Source organism: Mesitornis unicolor, unplaced genomic scaffold (assembly GCF_000695765.1).
Source record: "Mesitornis unicolor isolate BGI_N332 unplaced genomic scaffold, ASM69576v1 scaffold7458, whole genome shotgun sequence".
Classification (NCBI taxonomy): Eukaryota; Metazoa; Chordata; class Aves; order Mesitornithiformes; family Mesitornithidae; genus Mesitornis; species Mesitornis unicolor.
Window position 1 is genome coordinate 1 of NW_010202467.1, and position 24,965 is coordinate 24,965.

At 41.2% G+C, this 24,965-nt stretch overlaps 1 protein-coding gene across 1 annotated transcript; it reads right to left on the bottom strand.

Annotated features, from left to right (window-relative positions):
• Nucleotides 1-1,215: 1,215 nt before the first annotated feature.
• On the bottom strand, nt 1,216-23,920 carry GRAMD1C (GRAM domain containing 1C; the record flags this gene model as incomplete). The annotated part of the gene is made up of 12 exons (XM_010190399.1): nt 1,216-1,293; nt 2,901-3,006; nt 3,861-3,971; nt 4,478-4,535; nt 6,138-6,305; nt 6,969-7,072; nt 8,756-8,898; nt 9,502-9,620; nt 10,402-10,548; nt 18,547-18,709; nt 22,530-22,650; nt 23,802-23,920. Coding segments are annotated over 12 exons (1,437 nt in total), but the record flags the coding sequence as incomplete, so codon positions are not given.
• Nucleotides 23,921-24,965: the final 1,045 nt, after the last annotated feature.

Here is a 24,965-nt window from a genome sequence, read left to right on the forward strand (position 1 = left end):
GGCTTAAAGGGCCAGCGCAACAGGTGGCGACCGCAAGAGGCGACGTGGTGGTAGGGGGAGGAAGCACCGCGGGGTCCCGCCAAGACGGGCTCCTGCGGTCGCGGAGAGACCTCGACCCAGCCTCGCCTCCCTCTCCGGTGAGGGGGGGGGGAACGGAGCTGTGATCAGCTTTGCTACTCCCTGGGGCTGGACGCACACGACTGGGGAAAGTTTCCCACCCGGTACAACAGTCCTGGAGGTGTTTAAACAGACGCCGTAGAGGGAGTCCCTCCATTTCGGGACTCTGTTCCCCATGCACACCTCCTTCACCTACCCCTGGGGTGCAAGACAGACTGGGCACCCCACAGCCACGGTCTGAGCCTACTGTAAGGTTGCCGTTTCCCTTGCTTTCAGCTTCTATTTTCATCTTCCTAAAGCCTGGAGAAGAAAAGGTGTTTCATCGTTGTCAGTGGGCACGCTGTGCTACAGAACTGAAGAGCAGCCCTTGACAGAGGGAAAATACTGAGGGCTGAAATTTCTCTGGGAGAGCTAGAAACATATGGTAGAAGGCAGACTGCCAAAGCTCACAGCATGCATGAGATTCAGCAGAGAGGTATCAAGCATTTTCCCATTTAGCTAATTAATCTTAAAAATATTCATCCTTAAAGATGGTGACTTGTTTTACAAGGTCCCCATGGATAAAAATAAGCATCTAAAGATCCTGTGGCTGTGAAATCACTACCTGTTCTTTTTCTCCAAAACACTTCACTGATGGTAATTTTTTAAGTCAACGTAAAAAGCTGCAATTTCATTAAAGATAAGCCCAGCTCTTTCCTGAGGGTGTTCTCCCCTCCTCCAAAATCTGCAGATCCGTTAACCGGCAGTACAGCTGCCCTCACTTGCTCACCACAGGATTTGAGAGTTCTGCACTGTTCGTAGGCAAGACTCCACAGGAGACAGGGCTGGCAGGAATCACAGAACGGTTTCAGTTGGAAAAGACCTTTAAGATTATTGAGTCCAACCATCAATCCTGCCCTACTATGTCTGCCACAGGAGAGACAGATCACCAGGTCACAGGAATGCAGAACCCAACTTAGTTCTTCCAGAAACCTTTATTCCGTGCAGCTTTTGAGCCAAAAGTAAAGAGTCCAAAGGTGACATTTATAATCCCTACCCCGCAAGTCCTCACACATGCATCTTTTCTTCCAGCGTCTTGATGGAAAACTGATGTGGGTATTAACTCTCAGTCTTGCCGCTCTGTGTCCTGTTCAAGTGGTCAAAGCTTCTTTGGAGCATGGAAAGGGAGCTTTTTAGCTGTGAAGATACAACCATCATCCCCCCCCAATTACTTAAGTTAGTCTCCTGCATGGGTGAGCAATATCAGGAAAATAATGTCTCCCTCCTCCTTTTCTTTTAAAGATTTAATGCAATTTCCTCCTCCCCGTTTCTATAAACAGTTGCTTTACTGTGCTCTCCTAATGGCTATACTCTAAGTTTATAATTACTAACAGTAATTTACAGTCCAGTATGATAAAGTCTTCCCACCCTGCCAGACAACAGTGCGGAAAATAAGCCACCCCACTCATTTTTAGCCACAGTTAATGCTCATATCAAATACTTCAAGGAACTTGACAGCAAAGCATGAATTTTCTTTTAACGCCTGGCCCTCCCAGTGCATTTCGATGCACAAAACATGTTTAGATTATTGATAATCCTCAGAAAACACAAGGTAACAGGCACTAAGATGTGTCATGACTTCCAGACAAAAGTGTTATTTGGGATGAAGAAGGTGGTTGAATTCTCACTTTTTAAACACTCTGTTCAAAAGACAGTTTAACACTTCAGAATTAGGGTATTTTGGGGTAGTAAGGAGAAACTGAAAAGGGCATGAAAACCAGGAAATTATATTTTCACAGTGAAATTTCAAACACTGAAGCTTTTTCAAACTGTGATCAAAATGGTTAATAGATTAATAGCAATTTTGTGTGCAGAGACACCTCTGAACAAGAGGTATCAAAAATGGTTTCTTCTTCTACCCTCCCTTAGTGCGTGGGAGAACAGAGCAAACTGGTGATGGATAGAGGTACATGTAAACTCCCCCACAACCTTCCTAATCTAATAATTTCTTCTGTCACATTTTCAGATTTATTAAAGGAACTTAAAAAATCAGAACATCCATAGGTTATAAGTAAAAAAAAAAAAAGTTTTAATTTACTGTCCTTCACTTAATGAGTTGAAATTTCAGCTTAGGTTCAACAGTCCTAGAATTCAGGATCAGAGACATAACAGCATTCAACAACCTAATTTTTTATATAGTGTTTGTAGTACATAAGAGCCTGGAAGTGTAAATTACTGGGAAGAAAGAAGGGGAGCTCCATAGCTATGGAGTCTCTCTGTATTTATTTTTCACTGGAGTTTAGGTGGCCCACTGATAGCAATGCTAAATGAAGCTCTCACCAGTATCTATTAGAGTAGTGGGGAGCAAAAGCCAGGATAAACCTGAATGAAGAAGCCTCATAATGAGGTGGACAAATATTTCACTTGTTTTGAGTCTTTTTAGAAAAGATCTGTTTTGAATTACTCCAGTGTTTGCTTTGTCATGATTCAGAATTGCATCAGTGCATCTCATCAATAAAGGTAGTTGACAGATATAAGAAAACTGAAACGAATATTTAATCTTAGTCCAAAGGAAAAAAACCCCACAAAACAACAAACCCAAAAAAATCCACAAAAAAACCCCAAAACATCAGAAACACAAGCATTGCCTCTGTACCAAATTCAAACCTAGGATAAAACAAGTAAATGAGTCATGAAAACTTTAGTTAGCACCAGAAGAAATCAGATGAAAGATACAATGGCAGAAGGGAAAGAACTTGAGCAGAGAAACAAAGAGTATCACCAGGAAGGATTGGCAGACCTACCTGCTCAAGTATTTCAATTGAGTCTCTTAAAACTCCCTTCACATGTTTAACCTGTTCCTTATCATATTGAGGGATGTCCTCTTTTGATACCATTTCTGGAGACATGCTGAAAGAGATTGAGATTACAACAGGAACACAAAACAAGCATGTCCATGCCTAAAAGCAACTGTGCTCTGCCATCATTGCTCTGCCATTGCTAAAAGCATCCTTTTCCAAAAGCCACAAAAAAAGCTGCCTGCAGTTTAATCTCGGTCCCTGTTGCTTTGAAGATACTGCCTTGGACCTTTGTAGACAACAGCCACCAAGAACAAACGTGTTTGTATTATGACTAGAATGGAAGTTCTCACACTTCAGAGGGCAAGACCTTTCTTATGAAGAAAGTTACTCTAATCACTTCTGAGATGACCACTGTGGGAGGTCATCACACTGCTTCCACACTCAAGATCAGGTTACGATTTTTACCTTGTTTGCCAATACCAGATTCAAGAGAGGAAGCAATAGCTGAACCTCTTCCATGCGTCTGAACACAAAAGGCACTTAACACAGGAGTTTGAGGGGGAGAGGGGATTAAGCAGGAGACTCTCAGAAAAAGGCTAAGAAGCCAAACAAATCTTTGACACTACATTTGAGATCATGCTGGTTCACACAGGATGAAGTGAACACTTTGGTTCTATGATCAGCACTATGATATTCAAAAAAGATGAGTCACAGCACGGTGATGAATGCAAACTAAGGTTAACACTCCCCAAAAAACAGCTTGTCAAAGGAGAAATTCATTACTGGAAGACACAGTCAGAGATTTCACTGAATATGTGCATAGACCACAGAAGACCAACAAGCCCCAGCAGCTTTTAAAGACTTACCACCAAGTTTCATTGTTCAGAATCTATTTCTTTAGATCAGATTATAATATAAACTGAGGAAGGAAGAAAGCAAGCAAAGACTGTGAATTCAACTTACTTCAAAGAGCTTTCTTCCTGAAGCTGGACATGATAGAGGGACTGAGCTGCATGTTCTATCTTTGACAGTTTGAGAAACAGTGTTATGTTCAGCAAGACCAAAAGCAGCAAACTGTAGAGAGAAAGGAACAAAAATCAAGTCCTGTAACAATTTCAGCTGCAATGCTACAGGAAACAAGATCTAGACTACAAACCAGCTGGGAGTAAAAGGGCGTGGAGCAGTGCTATACTGAAAATAAAGATCTATCCAAACAGTTTTTAGCAGTTAGCTTTAAGCTGTGTAATAGCAACCTATGGGAATGACAACAGTGTCTCCTCTTGGAACTTTTAATCTAGGAATGAGTAAATGCTAGAAATTTTTTTATAGGATCAGACGTATGTAAGCCTGCAAGGTAGGCTAGTTTTACAAGTCAGCATTTTCATTCCGTGTCACTTCCTAAGTCAATCCATTCCCTTCCTATACCTAAGTGCTCCTACATATATACGTACACATTCAAATTAGGTTAGGATCTATCATGCTACATGCAATGTTAACACGCAAGTGAGGTACAGGCAAATACAGATAAAAACCAAGATGAGCTTGAGTCAAGCTATGTTTCAATGCAAGTGAGTACTTACAAGACACTCATAACTACAATGATGGTGGTGGTCCTACTTACAGCATCTCTTTTCCTTCCTATAGGGCATGGAAGAGAAGGAGGTTAAAAAAATACTGAAAAACATTCCTAAAGGATGCCTGCAGATAGACGTCAGCGTCCAGCATTTCACACAGAATAGCTCTACAGCTTCTGATAGGAAAAAAAACCCAACAGATCACATGGGTGCACAAGATCACATCCAACATTCACCAAGGTGTTTCTGCAGCCACCTGAGACAAGTCAGCTGGACAATCAGACTCTTCCATTGGGAGGAAGATTGCCCCTATGCTGAAGAGAACACAGCTCTGGGGCATGTTCACATCAAACCTAGATAGTCTGAGAAGGCTACAGTCCATCCATTACTAACACTCATTCAGCACATAGGCTGCTAGTCACACACCAGTAGAGACAGCCTGCAAAGCTGCTCTCCTCTGCTTGTTCTCCTGGCCACATCAGTCTTTCTGATAGCCAGTGAAAAAAATCAAATTTTCCTTTAACTTGTCTCATCCTTACCAGAGCAGCAGCTTGGTTTATACATTGGCCTGGTGACAGCCTTTCAAAAGTCATTAGACAACAGCGTCTGGACACTAGTGAGGAAGCGTGCATGTCCTCTCCAAACTGTGCAGTCACATACCACTGTGGACGGGCTGGTTTTTCAATATAGTTTCCTTGACCTCCTGAAACAGATTCTTACATTTGGATTTCTTGCCCTGGACAAGCAGCACACATGAAAGCTGTAATGTACACTGAGACAGTCACACTCACCTGAAAAGGTGGAGCTGCAGTAGCAAAATTAAGTAATCAGGAAGTAATCTCATAAAGAGGCCATTACAGATGTGTTGATCCAAATGCTCTCTCAATACTATACTCATTGTTGCCTTCTTGCTTTAGGAAAAGGCACTTGCTGCTACTGCAGTGTTTACAAGTAATCTTGTGTCAGTAAATCCACCGTTTTCTGGTACACAGTAGTGCACAGATGTTCCTCATCTCCATATGTGTAGCTAATACTGTTTATGCTAGTGGCCAAGTCTCCTGCCTAGTGGCAGTGGAACTTCAAGAAATGCTTCAGTGACCCAGAAATTAGAGAAGCAGACAGGAAATGACCTCCTTAACATAAAAAAACACCCACCCAAAACCAAGATGACAGGGCCAAGAGGTGAGTGACAAAGTTCAATCAACTCATGTTTCGAGTGTGCAGTTATTTGAAGAAACAAAGCAAATTTTCAGCAACTTTACATAAGTCAGGTTAAATTTCTTTCTGATCTCGTGTCATTTTCCATCCTATGCAGGTACAGTGCAGCATTTTAGGCTTTGGTTGTTTTTTGTTTGTTTTAAAAACAGAAGTTGAGATAAAGGTTTGAATTCATGAGATACTTATGATCACCATGTGTACTCCAAATCTCTTTTATGCAAGCTTAAACACACTAAAGCATTTCCTATCACACCAGTTAGATAAAGACAATGGGGAAGCATACATGCAAGCATTACTCTTGCCCCATGTTAAGAGTTAAGCTTTCTTGAACTCACCTTTTGGAAAATACATATATGTGTGTTAAAACAAATTAAATAAATATATAAAGTTAATAAATTGTATTGTATTATATTATAAATATGTAAATTAAAAATATAAAAATTCCTACCTATTATGCTGCCCTGGGACTCTACTGCCATCTCATTAGAGGAAAAAAAAAAAAGTGATTCTGTTAGACTCCGGTGTAAAGTGCGTCGTCTTCGTCTCAGGGCAACTAATTTTCCAGAGTCTTCTATGGACTGATTAATTGCATATTCCTCCATTAGGAGATCTGATTCTGCAACGGAAAAAAAAATAAGGTTACTTATTTCCAAAAGAAATGGTGAAAAGTCTAGCACTGAAGACTTAAATTGTGAGATATGGAGGGTGGCAGTGAGAGGAGTAAGCGCATCTTATAGTAAACTAACTTAAAGCAGGTAACTGACAAAGACTACACCTTGACCTGTACTACCTGTCCTATTTGCTAGGTGGCACTTAGTACACTTTTAAGATATGAATACGTTCAGCCTGTGCAGAACTGTTTACTGACATGTTAGACAGCAGTTGGAGAAGCACTTCAAGACACTGTTAGGCTGAGACTAGGAATTGTGTTAGACTGTGAGCCTGCAGCCGTGGCTGGGCAGAAGACACAGCCAGGGAGCCTGCCAAGTGCCACTGCTTCCCTTCTCATACTCACAGTCAAGGAAACACTTAAAGATATGCGCATGCAGTTGAAATTAACAGCTTTCCCGCTGTTCCTGTTTCCTTCAGAAACCAATTACTGACAAGGTATAAAAGAGCTCACAGCATTAAGCTACAAGGCTTCGTTTACATGCTGGAACTGGCAGATATAGTGACAACAGATATATACCGATTGACAGATTTATGACTTCTGACTTGGAGATTCCTTAGGCCTTGCTTTCTTCAAACCATTCTTCAAGAAATCAAGAAAATGCCTCACCAAGTTGTTTGAAGTTTTCCTGTATTCCTCCCCAGGTATTCTTCTCAATTACAGACTTGACAAGGCCCCAGGGCTGTTTTTTATACTTTACTTCTGCAGAAACCCTAATAAACAGAATGCAATAGTAAAAGAGTGCTCTCTAGGTAGCACAGCAATAGCAGCAATCTCTTATCAGAAACAGGCCTACAGCTTATGTTCATAATCTGAAATATCAACTGGAACTGCCTTGGCTTTCTGTCTAGGCAACACCTACAATGAAGCAAGGCAAGAGACAGACAGCAGCAAAGACTGCATATCTACCTAAAGCTTCAGGAGATTCAAGTGTCCAACTTACAGGCAACATTTTTAAGGTTTTTTCCTTCAGACTCAGGAGATAAATTCTCTGCTAGTCTCTGAAGCGTTCCCATTTTAATACACATTTAAAATAGGCTTCAGGCTTTCAGATCATAGAGTCCTGCTTTTCACTCTGTATGTGTCCACATGATGCACCACAATGGCAGCAGGCGAAATTATCACCACTCATGCACCAAGTGCTCAGATCCTACTCTAAGTATTCAGAATTTAAAATCTGTGAGCATGACAGAGAGGAAGTGACATTCCTGCGTTGCATTCCCCAGGTCAAGCTAATCAATAGTGCTTCCAGAAGAGAAATGGAGTAGAATCCTTCAGGGGGCTGATTCTAACAACTGAATGAATGCCAAAGCTCTTCATAAAGGACAGAAGAATAGCCTGTGATTTTAAGTCAAGAACACATTTTTTTCAATAGTTTTAAATAAACACCCAAATCAATGTAAGCCCACTGTGTTTCTAGTCTAACTAAATAGCATCTTTCAAACAGAATTTCTAAGCCATTTTAAATGCAGTACAATAAAGCCAGCTGTAACACCATGATGCACCTTCTGTTCTATACATGCATACTCTGGGCACCATATTGAAACCTAGGGTTGGCCTTACCCTAGCATTGCCATGTGTCTCATAAAACAAATATAGTCCTCACACAGGAAGAATGACTCACTCAAAACAACCCAAAACAAAAACCCAAACAAAACATCCAGAACAGTTTTTTTACAAACCTTTCTTCCCTTCTCCTCCCAGTAGAGAGGGAGTCTTCAGCACTTTTACAGCCTGAGATAAGCCAGTCTAAAATCCAAGCTTGCTTACCTTTCCTGGGTACTGACGGAAGTTTGAGATAAAAGGTCTTACACTAAAGACAGCACAAAAACTACCAAGGACTACATCGAACAGCGAACTTGATCACTTCAGGTGTTTTTAACAGACGGGAGAGGAACAGAAAGTGCCTTTTAAGACTATCCTTATTTAGGTAGAGTTTAATAATACAGCCTGACTCATTCGAGTACCCTCCCTGCAAAGGTAGGCATCCTCCATCTTCCCTGCATGCTTCTGTAAAACCACTCTCCTCTGCAGGCCCTTAGCAAGGGTATCTGGGAAACTCTGTAATAAAACATGTCAGATGGTTCCAATTTATCCCACAGCTGCACTACAAAACACAAGGCTCGTCTGAGAACCCAGTGCACTCCTGCAGGTGAGTTCTGTACCTCACGGAGTCAACATAAAAGAGTTAATTTCCCAGTGACTTAGCAAGATCCAAATACAGCATATATGTGACAAGAGATAAACCAAGCTTATTTTTCAGAAGAGACCCCCCAACTTCAAGAGAAACTGACCTTCTCTATGCTGTTGGCAGATCTTTTGATAAGCACACTTCATCAACCAATAACGTACGAGCCTTGGCTTCTCCCCTCCCACTGTGCACTACCCAGGCTCACCGTAATCGACACTTGTGGCTGGATGTGCGGCTGATGCAGTATCTGTTCACAGTGTAGAAATAATCATGGTAGGGGACATCATGGGTCAGTACCTCAGCATCCACCTGGTAAGACTGACCTTTCTGGCTCTGCTTATGGAGGATCTACCATGAAAGAAAATAAAAATCAGAAGTTATATTCATGGTACCCATTTTGGTTTTTTTTTTGTTTCCTTTCAGCCTGCATTTATTAGGCTAGACCAACCAAGTCCAAGTGAACTAGAGTAGGGAGAAAGCCTGAACAACCACAATAAAGAACAGTTAAGGATGGCTAGTAATAGATCAGGCTGAACAGTCCCAGCTCTAGGCCATTTCTCATATGAGATGTTCCAGTTCCTCAATCATCTCAGTGGCCCTTTGCTGGACTCTTTCCATCTCTCTCTCATACCGAGGAGCCCAGAAGCAGACACTGAATACATTTCATTGCATCTTTTCACCCCTTTAATTCATAAGATACGTCAACACTTTTCCTCACAGACTTTGTGGGAGAAGTTTACAGTCATCTGGAAGGGTAGGAAGCCTCTGATTTCATCAGCATCTGCTCACTAACAGTGAAAGAGGCAGCAAGCTAGAGATGCTACGCTTAAACTGCGGAGCCACATTCAGCTCACTGAACTCTAATCCACGGTCAGACCTCTGACAGACCATACAGTTGGCTTTTCATTTGCTTTAAAGGGCACCAAACAGACACACACATGCACACAGTACCTGCTTTTCAGTTGCAGTTGTGAACTTCCCACAAAGTGGATTGTTAATCGTTACAGTGTACGTTAAAGTCCTCAACTGATTGCCGCTGGAATCTCTATTCCAAGGGGTTGATACCGCATCTAGATGAGAAATCATGCAAAATCTCACAAGCACATTACTGAAAAGCCATTATCTTTGCACTTTCATATCTTAACAGTTAAAGAACAGTGGTGGGGAGAAAGACAGAAAAATGATCCCAAATGGTTGAGGTTTTTTCCAGGAAAAAGGAAAGTGGTAGCTCACTCATAAACGAAGGTGAGGCACTAAGCAGCTGAACCTGAGTTTGGTGAAAAAGACTTGAGGGTGCAGAGAATTAAATGAAAATATGTAATTTCCCAACTGTTTGAAGTTAAATAGATTCACTTAGCATTATCCAAAGCTTTTGCCACTTTGCCTTTCAAGCTGACACTGAATAAATATTACCCTTTTTTGACTTAATTTTCTGTTCTTATGATCTCAGTGAATAAAGTTTACTCATCCAGAAAATTAAAGCCTGTGAGTGTCATTTAAGAGGATGCAATGGTTTTGCTTGTGTGCCAGCCATACACCTCTCAGAATTTCTGGGACATAAGGTAACCAGAAATACCCCACAGAATGCATCGACTTAACAGCCCACCTGAAATACAAGCATTAAGGTGCAGCTTTGTGGTGCACTGAAATGAGGTTTTTACTCCAAAATGTGAGAAGCAACCGGTTAGCCTTAAATAGTGGACACTCTCTCATAGTAAAACTTCAAAACTTCAAAATTATTTTAAATCAAGGAGAAATTTAAAATTTAACTTAGTCCTATTTAATATTCCTCAGAGGCTGAAATCTGCAGGACAGTTTGCAACACAGATGGAAGGGAGAAGATTATATTACCTACTATACTCCTGGAATTGAGAAACCTCTGCATGAAGTGAGAATTGGTGAAAAGGATTTCAAACATCTTGTCTGCAGTGATGTGGAAAACTCTGTTTATAAAAAGTCTCCCATAGAGATCATTCTCTGAGACAGTCTCCTTCACTGCTAAGGAAAGGCAGAGAGATCAGGTTAAGAACAGAACAGTATTATGAAGAAACTTTATAATATTCTAAGCCTTATTACAGCTCAAATCCTTCTCAAGCTTGAGTCAGCATTTGTTTTGCACTCTCAGAAACACAGTAATGACAGCAGCACGTGTTTGGTAGGTTGGTTGACTTCAGGAGCAAAGTCCAGTGCTGATTTTCTAGTGTCCCCCTGACCCCATTTCCCTCTCCAAACAAATTGATAAATCAACATCGCAAGGTCCCATCCCTTTAAATTCTGTCTTCAGTATTCTATCAATCCTACTTGAAACATTGAGGAAGACAAAAAGTTAGTATAATCTTCACTAATGGGTGTCCATTGTACAAAGGACACAAGCATAGCAAGCAAGACAGTGAAACCATATTAGCTTTCTTCTTACCTGTGGCCAGTTTCAGAATTCTGATTTTAACATCTGTAATGCTGGTAGTGTCCACAGTCTAAGAGATAAGGCACAGACTCCCAAACAGTTCCTCAAACTGTTCCTCCCTCCAAACCTATTTGTAAGAGGCATGCAAGAGGTACCCTGCTCCATTTTGCAGTCCTGACAAGTGCATCAAGATACTTGTCCCCTATTTTGAAACCACCAACAAGCACCCCAGTGGCATTCTGTGGCTGCAGCGCTGATCTTTGCTATTTCTGCTTCTTGTTGGTTACCGGCATGACTCAGCTTTGTGGTTATCTCAGCCACTCTTGCAAGAGATAAGGGACAGAATTATAGTCGTGGAGGGCAAGCAGTTTCTGATGTCAACCTCAACTCAATCTGCTTATGTTATACAAACAAGTCCATCCTAACCTGTAATTACAAAAAAAACAAACCCCAAACGCACACAAAAAAATCCCCAACAACAGCAACAACAAACCACAACAAAAAATCCCACCCTCACACATCACTAAAATGAAACAAAAAGCCTGAAAGTAAATCTTGCAGAAGCAAGACAGGAGTCAGGATGCCTAACCTTTCAACTGATACAAACGAATGCTCAGAGCTAGCAAAGGTCAGCGCCAGTCACCAACGCAAAGGTAGCTTGAATATCAAGCTATAGTTCACAAGCTGCCTATAGGCTAAGGTTACAGCACTTAAAACATTGCTGCTTGGTAGCAGTCAGTACTGATAAATGCAAATGCAGCAACTAAACACAACAACAGTCCCCCAAGAAATCCAATTCTGACTCTGGGCAGACTTTTGCTCTAATCTGCTTCCAGCCTGTTCAAAGTGCCTGTTATACATGTGCCTCCAAAAAAGTTCTCTTTGACCTAATCAGGCCAATTATCCCCTATCCTACTATTATCCCCAATAGTGAAGCACGAGTGCCATGCTTTTTGTGATGCACAAGAGATGGTCTTACTTCCCACATCATGTTCTGCTTATGCAATTTTAAGTCTATTCAATTGTGAGATGGGACAGAAAGCAAGCATGCATTTTAAGAGGCCTATTTAACCAGCCAACATGCAAGCATTACATGCTGGAATACAGATTCTGCTGTGCTGAAACATTTTGTGGGAAGCCAGAAATACAGCCTGGGTTTTCAGCTTATGTTCACTGTATTACCTTTCAGAGCTGAATCCAACTCCAGCAAAATGCAGTCTGAGTAGACTGCAAGTTTGGCCTCAGCTAACAAAACCTCAACATTACAGGCTTTTCCTTTCAGAGTGCACTCCCCACTTCCTCTCTTTTGCTCAGAGACAGGAAATTTCAGATATTGATGCTGACATCCCCTTTGCCTACTGTGCAAGTGCTAACATGCATAGAGTCAGATACCAGGTAATTCAAACCTACTTTCTCTGGTTGAGTCTTACTCAGCTGGACCATAGCATGCCCAAGAAACCTGCTACCACTTAAAAAAAAATACAAAGGCCCAGACACATGATCAAGTCACCACACACCAGATAAACTTTGACAGCTATTTGTATATGTCTTACCAAATACAAGATAATATGAGTTACCTTTGCCCTAGTGAGTCTTAGCTAAACAACGTAACTTTTATGTTGAACTGAAACGCCTGAGGACAGCTACTATGTTTCTGCTGATGTGGTAATTTGGTGAGTCACAGCAACTTACAATATGCACAAAGCTCATGCATTATTACCTTAAGGTGCAGACCTTGCTACTGAGATATTTCACCTTTCAAGCATGAAGTCTGTCCTCCTCGTACTGAGTTTTAAGCAAGAGCATCCATGAGTCTATACAAAATTTTCTGTTAGTTGATTTACCTATGCTATTTCTATCTAGTCATGTCTCTAATGAGGAATAATGAATTGCCAAGTGTATGAGAGTATCTATTGAGAAATATGGTTTTTTACTTACAAACCCTCTCAGCTCTTGGAACAAACAAAAAATTTAAAAGTGGTGTTATCACATAAAGCAATATTTTCAGAAAAATCCAAGCTGAAACTAAGTTGATAAATCGGGTCCATCAGCCATTTTAAATGCTAGGATTCAAACAGCTGTTTTCCAGGAAGCCTGGAAATCTTTCAGATGACAGATATGGAAGGTGCATGTATGAATGCGGCTGTGAGTTCCACCTTTATGGAAGCATACACTAAGAGCCTGACAAGCTTCAAGTCACTCTCATTTGGGCTTCTCAGAGTTTATCTGCAGAAATCCTAGATGAAGCAGTGAGCAGAAACAGTAGCATAGCAAACAACTGTACACTATACGCAGTTGCCATCTGAACAGAATAGAAAGCTTTAACCACTGGTCACTACTCCAAATGAATATGCATGTTTGTCTGCTTTTATTTCTCTCAATCCTAGAGCAACTTCAAGCACTTTACCTAGGACTGGCTTAGAAGTACTGCTTATGAACAAGATGTTTTGTGCAGATATCTAGATATCAATCTAACTTTTAATGCTGCTCTAATCCCCCAGCCATATGCAATTATCAGCCACTAACTCCTCTTAGCCCGAATACATTTATAGATGAATTGGAGTTACTGTCTGATAAGAGAACATGAGGTTGTCCTGGCTTTAGGTTAGGATCCCTGGGGACCCAAAAATCCAGAAGCAAAAATATTACCCAGAGTGTCCTGGTTCAGCATGAAGACAGCAAGTCTGTTCCCTCCCCCACTATTGCCTTGTTCTGCATAAGATCATTTTCATCACAGCAAAGCAAGCTGTGAAATAATCTTTGAATATAATACCATTATGCAGCAGTGATTGCAGAGGTTTGAAAACATCTACAGTGCAAGAGAAAAGAAAGAGACACAAAACTGGAGGCAAGGGGGGAAAGGGGTTGGAAAAATTTGTGCTTTAAATTCTTGTTAACAACCAACAGCTCAAAGCTAAACATGCACCACAAGCAAGTTAAGACAGCTGAACCGGTAATAGCAGAAGCTATCAAACAAATTAATAAGACGGCTGATTTTTCCACTCCATGGAGTGGGGGAGGATCAGAAGAGAAAAAAAGTATATATGCAAATCTTGGCACTATTGAAGATTTCCGTACCACTGCGAATGGTGAAAAATTGCACACGGCGTGAAGAATACGCAGGTAGGAGCCTTTAACCAGATACACCTGAAATCAAGTCAATAAAACTAATTCCTAGAGCAAACGTGTTCCAGACACCATCTGTTGAAAGACTGCATCAGCAATGTAGACCATTATCAAAGAACTCTCCATACCTAAAAAGCACAAAATTAACTTGGAGAGGTACTAAGTATTGTGACAATGCTAGTTTTTTCCAGTTCACAAGAGAGAAAACTGCATTTTGCCTTTAGATAACTCAAACTTATATTCTCCAAACCCAAAGCAACAAATACATGGTAGTTATATATTCAGGAAAGTACATGTTTTCAGTGTTTGGATTAAAATGCCAACAAGATAACAGGGCTACTCTTCCTTACATACATTTTTATATCCAAAATTTCGTATCTTGGGGAAAAAAAGAAAAAAATACCCACTACTTTCAATCACCCCATATGTCAAAGATTTTCTGTCTCGCATATCTGCAAGAAAAGTCAAGCCACTACTGTTACCCCCCTCACAGCACCAGCAGTTATACTGTCCTGCAGACCACATATTTAAGGTGGTTATTAGAACAAATAGAAACAATACAGTAAGTCTGTCCAGTTATGCAAGGAGATCAAGAATTTATTATGTCCCCATGTACAGTAAAGCTTTGTAACAGAAAAGATTTCTCTAATTTCCTGCTGGCCCCTTCTCCCTTTGAGGTGTTTAATGCTGCAGAACACTGTTATTGTATATAGAAACCTTATATACAAAAGACTCATTTGAGGAAATTCAGAATCTCCTGGCTTTATTTTGGAATTACATATTCTACACTTGAACTAAAATTTGTTTTCTGAAATTTAGAATCAAGACCGCAAATACCAATTTTTAGCTTAGCCAAAAGTTTGTCATGGCTTGAGTTTTACACTCCGATTTATGAAACAGCAGCATCAAGATGGAGGTCAATAGGCCAGTGGTGCACAGAGAGACACACACCCCACATCCCCCAGTAAGCAATGTGAGAATTGCTTAGGGCAAGGGAACGATGTTTCCAAGGCTCTGGCATTCCAGTTTTGGGTGTCAGGTGGAGCCGGAGTTGGAGAACAACAGTCTTGAGCTTGCCCCTCACCTTATTTGCCAGGACACCTCCATGGGCAGCCTGTGTGTGAGCCAGAGGACACAAGAGAGATTAATCACATGGGTAAACCTTTGCCATGTGGGAAAGCTAGTTTCTTTTGCATGAAGGAATTCACCTTGTAAGAGTATGGGGCAACTGCAATAGAAAACAGACAGAGAAACAGAAGAAAAAAAAATTTAAGCATGAAGAAGGGAATCTGAGATAAAAGATTAATGTTGTGGGACTAGAAAATCCTGTTCTGAATAATAATAATAAAAAACCTAGTCCTGAGGAAGGGAGGAGAAGTAAGAAAAGCAGCACAAAGTCAGTCCTCTTTTAAAGAGACATCTCCACTTTAATATGATCTATTTACTCAACATCACCAATGCAGGGATGACAGGGAGTATTTACTGCTCTTGTTTAAGCAAACAGCAGCATGAAAGACAACAGGACTATTTTTTCCAATCAGTTTTACTAGAGACCCTTGCCATAAAAAACGAAATCCAGAGACAGAAGAGAGCTGTGGTACTAAGGATAGGAAAACTGCATGATATTTAGAACATCTGAAAGCCAAAACTTTCTGCTGCTCCAAAACATAGGCTCATGAAGTGCAGGTCCTGCTTAACAAACCTGATCTCCTTGTATGACAAGGTGACCCACTTGGTGGATGAGGGAAAGGCTGTGGATGTTGTTTACCTGGACTTCAATAAAGCCTTTGATACCGTTCCCCACAGCATTCTCATGAACAAAGTGGTTGCCCATGGCTTGGACAGGTGTACTCTGCTGGATCATACACTGGCTGGATGGCCAGACACAGAGTGGCGGTGAATGGAGTTAAATCCAGTTGGCAGCTGGTCACAAGTGGTGTTCCCCAGGGCTCAGTTTTGGGGCTAGTCCTGTTTAACATCTTTATCAATGATCTGGATGAGAGGATTGAGGGCCCCTTCAGTAAATTTGCAGATGACACCAAATTGGGTGGGAGTGTTGATCTGCCTGAGGGTAGGAAGGCTCTGCAGAGGGTCCTGGATAGGCTGGATCAATGGGCTGGGGCCAACTGTATGAGGTTTAACAAGGCCAAGCGCTGGGTCCTGGACTTGAGTCACAACAACCCCATGCAGTGCTACAGGCTTGGGGATCAGTGGCTGGAGAGCAGCCAGGCAGAAAAGGACCTGGAGGCTGAACATGAGCCAGCAGTGTGCCCAGGTGGCCAAGAAGGCCAACAGCATCCTGGCCTGCATCAGGAATAGTGTGGCCAGCAGGATCAGAGAAGTGATTGTCCCTCTGTACTCAACACTGGCAAGGCTGCACCTTGAGTACTGTGTTCAGTTTTGGGCACCGCAGTACAAGACAGACATGAAGGTGCTGGAGAGGGTCCAAAGAAGGGCTACAAAGCTGGTGAAGGGACTTGAAGGGCAAGCTCATGAGGAGCAGCTGAGGGAGCTGGGGTTGTATAGTCTGGAGAAAAGGAGGCTAAGGGGAGGCCTTATTGCTCTCTACAACGACCTGAAAAGAGGTTAGAGAGAGGTGGGCGTGCATTTCTTCTCCCATGTTACAATTGATAGGGCAAAAGGACATGGCCTTAAGTTACACCAGGGAAGCTTTAGGTTAGACATTAGGAGAAACTTCTACACTGAAAGGGTTATCAAAGACTGGAACAGGCTGCCCAGGGCAGTGGTGGAATCACCATCCTTGGATGTATTTAAAAGCCGCCTAGATACAGGGCTTACGGACGTGGTTTAGAAAAGGGCATGGTAGAGTTAGATAATGGCTGAACTTGATGATCTTAAAGGTCTTTTCCAACCATAATGATTCTATGAAAAGATATATCTGTGATGGAGTAAACAATTAATTTGTGAAGCTCGTTAAATGTGTAGGAGTATGGCATAAACAGCAGCCCGTTCAAGTAGGTATATTCATAAAAATTATACAACCTGACATGCATTGAGTTGAATCCAAACTCAAGCAAACACAGAAGTACTGAGTGAGCAAAAAAAACAACTTAGCTGAATATAAAGTATCTCGTCAGGCAGTAATCACAACTTGCAGGCGGTTAATTCAATCCATGACTTTGAGAGCTCTCTTGGGCATCTCAGTGATCCCAACATAAGGGCACCTATAAACAACTACAGTTGCCAACTCTGTTTGAAAGGATGAGATACTGGGTCTCTCAGCCAGATTAGAACTGGCCTCAATTAACTGAACTTTCTATTCCTGCCAACAGGTGATGAAAGTAAGTTATCTCTTTCCATAAGAAAAACATATTCAGCTGCTACTGTTGAGCTTTTCTGTCTTTCATTTGCACATCATTATACAATTTGGAACCAATCCAGGTTGTGCACACCTCTTTTTAAAGGCATTTAGAGTCAAAGATTGAGACATTTAACAGAACCCCACCGCAACTTCAGTGAGCTGTTTGTACACCTATGGTCCTTTGGCACAGGAAAGTTCCCCATGGTAAGTGAAAAGCTCACCTTAGAGAGTGAGAATGTGTCAGGGGCTACTGTGGGCCACAGACTTCAGCACAAGTCTCACTATCATCCAGCCTGGGTAAAAGGCATGCTCTGGCCTTATTCTCTCCCGAGGACATAGCAGAAATGCTTGTACCAAAACCAACATGAGACACACAGCTACGCTTTTGTCTCCTACAGTCATAAGAAGAAAGGAAATGTGTAACAGCCAAGTTACAATCTCTACGCTACTGTGGTATCCAAGTTTCTTCTCATCTTTTACTGGGTAATGAAGTTATGAGCATGGTGTATTAGAATCCATTAAGATACTAACTGTCAGCCCAGAAAGTATAAGCTGCTCCAAGATACATGTTAAGGTTTTTCATCTTCAGACCAGACTCAGAATATGCACAATACACTCCTGAAAGCTGGGAAGCTGTCTTGCCTGGACTTTCCTTGGTTTACTCCCCCACTAACATTGGAGCCCACATGCCTTCAGAAAGTAGAATTATAAAAAAGAGCGGGGAGGAGGGAGGAATTTTTCAGAAACTGAAGATCAGTCTGAAATATATCCCCTCAGTTCCCAAGAAGAGAAAAAAAATGCAAAATGTTTTAAATACCTGTGAGAGCATAAAAAGCAAGGACCACCACATGGTCAATAAACCTTTCTGTTTTTTCCTTTAGCTTAAGCTGTTAGCAACTCTTTACCCACCAAAGGGGAAAAACCAAAACCACACTTTGTTTTCATTCTAAACACTTCCAACAGCAACTTTTTTTTCCTTCTCTCCAGCAACTAAGAAAGATAGAAACATGTTTTTGCTGCAATTCTGTGAAACAAAAGAGCAAACAAGTTTCCTAAGATTAGAAATTTCTCTAACTTGCTCCATAAGTGAGACAGAACACCAGAGTCAGGTTGTCTTACAGATGCCAGTTGTTAAGAGATTTACCTTCTTCACTATCTGAGGCACTGCTCTTCTCCAGAAGATTTTCATTCTCATTCAGGTCTAAGGACTTCTCTAAAGACCTGCTCCTGACTAGCTTAACAGGTTTTCTTTCTGAGGATGGAAGAGGGCTCTTCTTTATTTGCTTCTCGCTTGGGGACTCCTCAACCTGAAACAACCAAGAGGGGAAAAAAAATACATCAGTCATCACAGACCATTTAGAAAAAAAAAAAAGAAAAGAAAATAAGTTACTTTCAAAGAAGAGAGCCATATAAAGGAAGCCAAAACTTCTATCTGCTCAATTATCAAACTGACAAGCACTGTTCCTCCCTTGTTCCCCTACCTCAGCCAACTTCCCTGCCTCTGTAATTCAAAATTTCATTCTACCCTGGTAACAAGGGACAGATTTATTCTTCTGTAATGTCATACCCAGAGCTGCTTTAAAACAGATACTTTACTCCCCCATCCAGGCCCTTTGCACCCATCTGCACAATTATTATTCTTCCCTGCACCAATGCTAGCATTTATAAATTCATTAACCTAACACAGATAATTTGCTTTTAATTGATCAGGTTAGTTTTTTCCTGCCAGTTTAGCAAGCAGTCCAACAATCCTGAGGGGAAGCACAATGAAACAGGCAGGGCCTCCCTTATTCAGCAAGATCACAGAATCACAGAACGTTAGGGATTGAAAAGGACCTCAAAAGATCATCTAGTCCAATCCCCTTGCCGGAGCAGGAACACCTAGATGAGGTTGCACAGGAAGGTGTCCAGGCAGGTTTTGAATGTCTCCAGAGAAGGAGACTCCACAACCTCTCTGGGCAGCCTGTTCCAGTGCTCTGTCACCCTCACTGAGAAGAAGTTTCTTCTCAAATCTAAGTGGAACCTCCTGTGTTCAGATCATCTCAATTCTATATTTAAAAGGTGTTCTTTTGTAGGGCACCATTATCCTTTGATAAAAAAAAAAAAAACCCAAAACACTTTCAAGAGCCATCCTACCTACCTACAAAATGTTATTTCTCGGGAAAGCAATGGAGTATCATTTGCCATCTCCAATACATAAGCAGGACATCCCCCAAAACATCAGTCACTGAATCAATGATGCAGCTCTTAACCCTAAGCTATAAGGACTGGCAGCTAAGTCTACACATTGCACACTTCAAGAAGTAATTTCTAGTGAAACTGTATGTCCAAGGTTTGTACCTCTCTATGAATCATAACTTTCATCCTCAACCTCTCCTCAAAGCTCCCATTGCCTCCAGTGGAACAGCTGGGATCAACAGTAGTACAGCCCTCCCATACGCACTAGTACATGGACCAATAAGTAAAATCAGGCCTCCTCAAATGAATAGTTCCTATTCACCTGCAATATTATTATCCCTAAAAATTATTCAGCACTGACTCAAAAAAGCAAGAGCATCTGCTACTTGAATAGTCATCATGTACTACCCATACTTCCTGGCTTTTCTCAAAAAAAGAGACTAAATGGCCCTTAGTTGCACAAAAAAGTAGAAAGTGGGTGGCTGAAAAACAGAGGCAGGCATGAATGTGACTGCAGTATAAGCAGGCAAAAATACTCCCTCAAGGTTAAAAAATAAGAAAGGCAAACTGCATCAGAAAAGCAGATCAATTAACCAATGCTCCTGTTGAAAGAAGTCACGATGCCTAAAATTATACTCAGTCAGACAACAGGAACTAGGACAGAACCAACATTTCCATGTCCATAATATTCTACCAAACCAGATGGAAGACAGAAAAAACCTAGTTGTGCTTAGACAGTCTAAAATTTTACACAGATCCAGCACAAATCCAAGGAACTCTCATAGCATTTTGATGAAAATTAAGTATCTTGTGAACAAGTGGAGCTCTCAGGAGCAGCGTAAGAGCAGTCCCACTATACCACGTGCAGAACAGGAAAGTCAGGCTCAAATCAGAAGACCAGAGCAACAGCTCCTACAAAAAAACACAAACAACCCTTTGTGATGTCAGGGAAGAGTAAATTCATGCTGAGGCTTTTGGAATAACTGATCAACTCAAACTCGGTTTTCTTTTGTCCTTTCCCCCCGCCTCCCCACTTCAAGGAGTAGAGGGGAGAGGATGGTCGGTTCGGACAGGCAATAAGTGAACACCGCAAACACACATGCCATGACTGGTGTTACAGACTTTCTTAAATCAGCCATAGACAACTGTCAACAGTATTTTCCCCAAGATAGGCCACGTACTACAGCAAACATCTCCATCATTTCAGATCTCCCTCTGAAGAGAGCTTTGGAATTTATTTTACCTACCAGAGCAGGAAAGAAAGAGTTAAGTCTGCTTCTCTCCAGTCTTTGCAAGGTGATTTGTGTCATCAGAGCCATGGCTTTTGATAAACACATTCTAAGCACTGCTGCCTCCTCCTACTGCCCCTGTGACTCTACAATCCTGGGGTTGTGGAGAGTGTGTCAAGGCTCTTGAGAAGTGTCAAGTGACACACAGCTGAACACAATCATTATGCATTTTAGTTACAGTGAAACAGTAGGCTAAACACTTTAGTTACACATTTATCAAGCCTATTCTTTTACACTGTTGTTAAAGGACTTTTAAAGAGCAGTTTATTCAAGGGAGAATCCTAGTGTTTTTCCTTGTGTGCAGACCAAATCCCCAGGCATTACTGCTTACCAACATGCCCAACTAGATTTAGCACCTGCAAGTGACATCTCTGGGTGTGGCACCCAATAGGTAAACAGAACACTTCTTTCCCAGGCTTCCTGGGCAAATAAAACTTGCAAGTACAAACAGAGGCAAACCTGGGTAGATTTTCAGTTATCCTACAGAGCCCAAATCCCAGCGGCACTCACAGGCTTCCCTTACAGCTCTCCAAAAATCTTGTTTTATACTGGTAGGATTATCTGGAGGCTACCCATCATTTGACTATCTAAGCTCTTAACACCTGACAAATACCAGTATTGTTTGCTGGGTATGAGTCTCTAACCATTAACTTGGATTTTGGCAAAGTGATTCAAAGCTTGCTTAACCTCCAGATCAGTTTGATCAAGTGACAAAAGCCAGAAGACTTATACAGTAATAAAAACTAGTAAAAGCATCTTTTCTTTCTTCCGTCTCCAAACTTTCCAAAGCAGAAACAGCAATTAGCTACCTAACTCTAGTGAAGTTTTTAAAAAATGCTTTAGTGCTTTATTTGCTTTTCCAAGATCTTTTCCCTTGGGGTACCTGTTAACCAAGAGAAAATGTTTGTAACCTTTCAGGACTACAACTACACACAGGAATCCCAGCAACTATATTGCTACTAATGCATTTGCCCTTCTAACCAGCCAAACATATTCATGAATGTATACAACATCATGAGTGAAACACCCATGATGGTTCAGCTGTACTCATCCAAGGCATTAAGGCAAAACCAATCTTTAGGGGTTTTTTCCCCTTCCTTCTGAAACATTTCCACAAACTAAATTAAAAAAAGGTTTCATATAGTCACAACAGCAGACTAACTGGCCTTTGAAGGCAAGGGTAACACAGCATAACTAGCCTCTCATAAACCTCATGTACAGAGGAGACAGAAATATAAGAGATATTTTTAAAATTATAAATAGTGTAAGCATTGGAAGTGAACAAAGGCATTACTTTCATAAAGCACTTGCATAAAAATGGGCATGGTCCCTAGGAAGGCAGATAAAACAGTTAACTTTTGTTTCAAACAAAAAAGAGACCAAAGCATAAGCCTCAGCATGATTTACCAACATTGCTGAAACTCACACCAACAGTATTCTCTTATCCACAAGTTTGCTCGTTTCCAAATTCAATAAATATTCTTGAAACCTGAATATATTCATATTAGATTTCTGATGTGAAAACCTCCCAGACCATTACGAATTCTCACAGACTTCTTAAGAAGTTACAATCCCCATGCATCCTATGCTTGCAGATACAAAAGTTAAGCATGTATGCTTATCACTAAGAAATAGCAAGAAAGGTTGTGTCAGCACTTACTTCTGGCAATGCGTGTCTATTGAGTGACTCTCCTTCCATTTGAAGCGTGGGTTCCCGAACTAGACCAATCATTTTAGGTAGCTTTTCATCCCTTTCTCCAGAATCATCACAAATGCTGGATCTGTCCAAAGCAAAAAAAGGAAGTATTTTTGGAGGTAAGTGCTGAAAAAATTTAGAAAGCTTCTCATGTGATTTCTGCGTTCAAACCACGGCCATTCAGCTAATATTAAGAACTTCCAGTTCATTCTTCCCACATCCAGCTCATTAATCTCTCAAGCCATTTTCTGCACCCTAAGCCACCTTTCAGAAGATTCAGCTTCCGACCATGTTAGTAAAAGCAAGCACTGGTGAATCAGGGAGCGAGTGGTGTGGGAAAAGAGGTAACAGAGGCAGGTTAGAACAAATTTGGAAAGAAAATGTTTTAAGAAAGCTTGAGAAAATTTTTTTCCTGCACCCCTTACTCCAGTTGCAAATACATCTGTTACAGGGGAAAACAAGCAAACAAAACCAAACAAAAACACCACCACCACCACACAACAGGAAATATTTAATGGGACATCTTCCAAAGCTTGCAGGTAACTTAAGGAGTTTTTTTCTAGCAAACATACTCGGATAACACAGAATTGAAGAGACATAGGTCCCATTGTTCAGTTTTGCAGAGCCATAGTTATTTACATACAGATATAAAACTTAAAGCCCTGTTATGAGACTGACACTGGCAGTTCATATGTTAATTTACATCTGTTCCAAGAAATCAAGGCAACTGTTTAAAAACAAAAAATCTAAATACAAGTTAGATTATTCCAGCATCCTAATTGAAGCCGAGCACAATTAAAAATAAGCTAAGACCTCAGACATCAGGAGAAGAAAGCAAAGCAAGTGTTTCAGCCTTCACAGAAGAGAGGAAATGTATCTGAACATCTTACAGAGCTCCACATTGTTGAAGGGCATACAGATCCTGACTAGATACCATCATGAGAAAAGGTTGCTATTTAAGCCATCCTGTTGATATCCCCAAGCAGAACCAGGGAGAATAAGGTCTTCCTACCTCCCTCTCCTCTAAGGGACCTCAGCTGTGCTCCTACTATTTTAGACAATGAAAACATTTAAGTTTTTATGCACATTGTTTATGCTGTTTGGTTCTTTTCATCTTTTTACTATAGGCTTAACACGTCTAGTAAGGCTACAGCAGCACTTTGGAAGAAGAATTTTTAAGAAAGGGAACACCGCTTCCCCCTGAGTATTTCAATAAGCTTCATAGCCTCGCCTTACCGAGACTGCCCATTGTCCTCAGACGACGAGTGGAAGCTCTCCATCTCCTCGCTGTTCAGGCCCAGCTCAGAGCCATAGCTCTGATGCACCAGCTGCCAGAATTCCTGCTTGGTCAGCCTCTGAAAGAAAGCAAGCTAGTCAAGAGCTACAGTACGGGACAGTAAAGCACAGGAGGTAAAACAGCAAGAAGTTTGAATTACGCCACAGCCTTTAACCTCAATTCTGACAAGGACTGAAAGTATTTAGGTATCACATTTCAAGATTGGATTTCAGCATTTTGGGGAACTGTGCTCCCGTCTACTCCATGTTCCTAACTCATCACTGTTCAACCACTACCATCAGACATGAGAAAAATCATTATTTCAAGAAAACATACACTTGTAGCCATTACTTGCTTCTTCATGTGTCACCAGTGTTTTCACAGATATCTTCAAGGGAGCCGTGGCACAAGACCAGTAACTAGTAGACAGTCAGGGACTGCCTCTTTGATCTTGGACAAAATGCTTAATATATACATGATGCCTGTTTCCTCAGGATGCTCAGAGCGCTTTACGAATGGCGAGAGGTGAGCATTTCAGTCACTACAGACAGTGGCATCCAGGTCAGCCAAATGTCCACTTTGCCAAGGTGGGACAAGGAGATCCTTGCCTTCAAACATGCCAGAACTCCCCTGGCATAAAATAGTTGCTTGTGCTCAGTGTTACTTTGACTTATCACTAGTTACTCTTCTTTTCTCTATAATCTCTCTACCAAGCTCCATGCTACTGGAATATGTTTAAGTTCTCTCAAATCATCAGGAAGTGAAAGCAGTATGACAAACTCCTATCGGCAACATAAGCAACTAGTTTCAAAGTCCACTTCAGCTCTAAAGGGGGGAAAAAACTAAAGGAAAAACAAAAGTAAAATAAAAGGAAGGAAGGAAGCTTCTGGGATTTAGCAATCTTAAATAAAGAGACACCACACTGGAAAATGTACCTTAGCCACAATCCATATTGATCAAGGGAACAGAACTGTGCTAATGAGGCAGTAACACAAGTATTGCTTACTATTTGCATGAAATGATCACATTAAATACCCATACATTATTTATAGGGCTTTTAAATGATCCTCTCTACTTCTTCACCCCACCTGTAGAGCGTCATACTACCCGCAATTTCAGCCAGC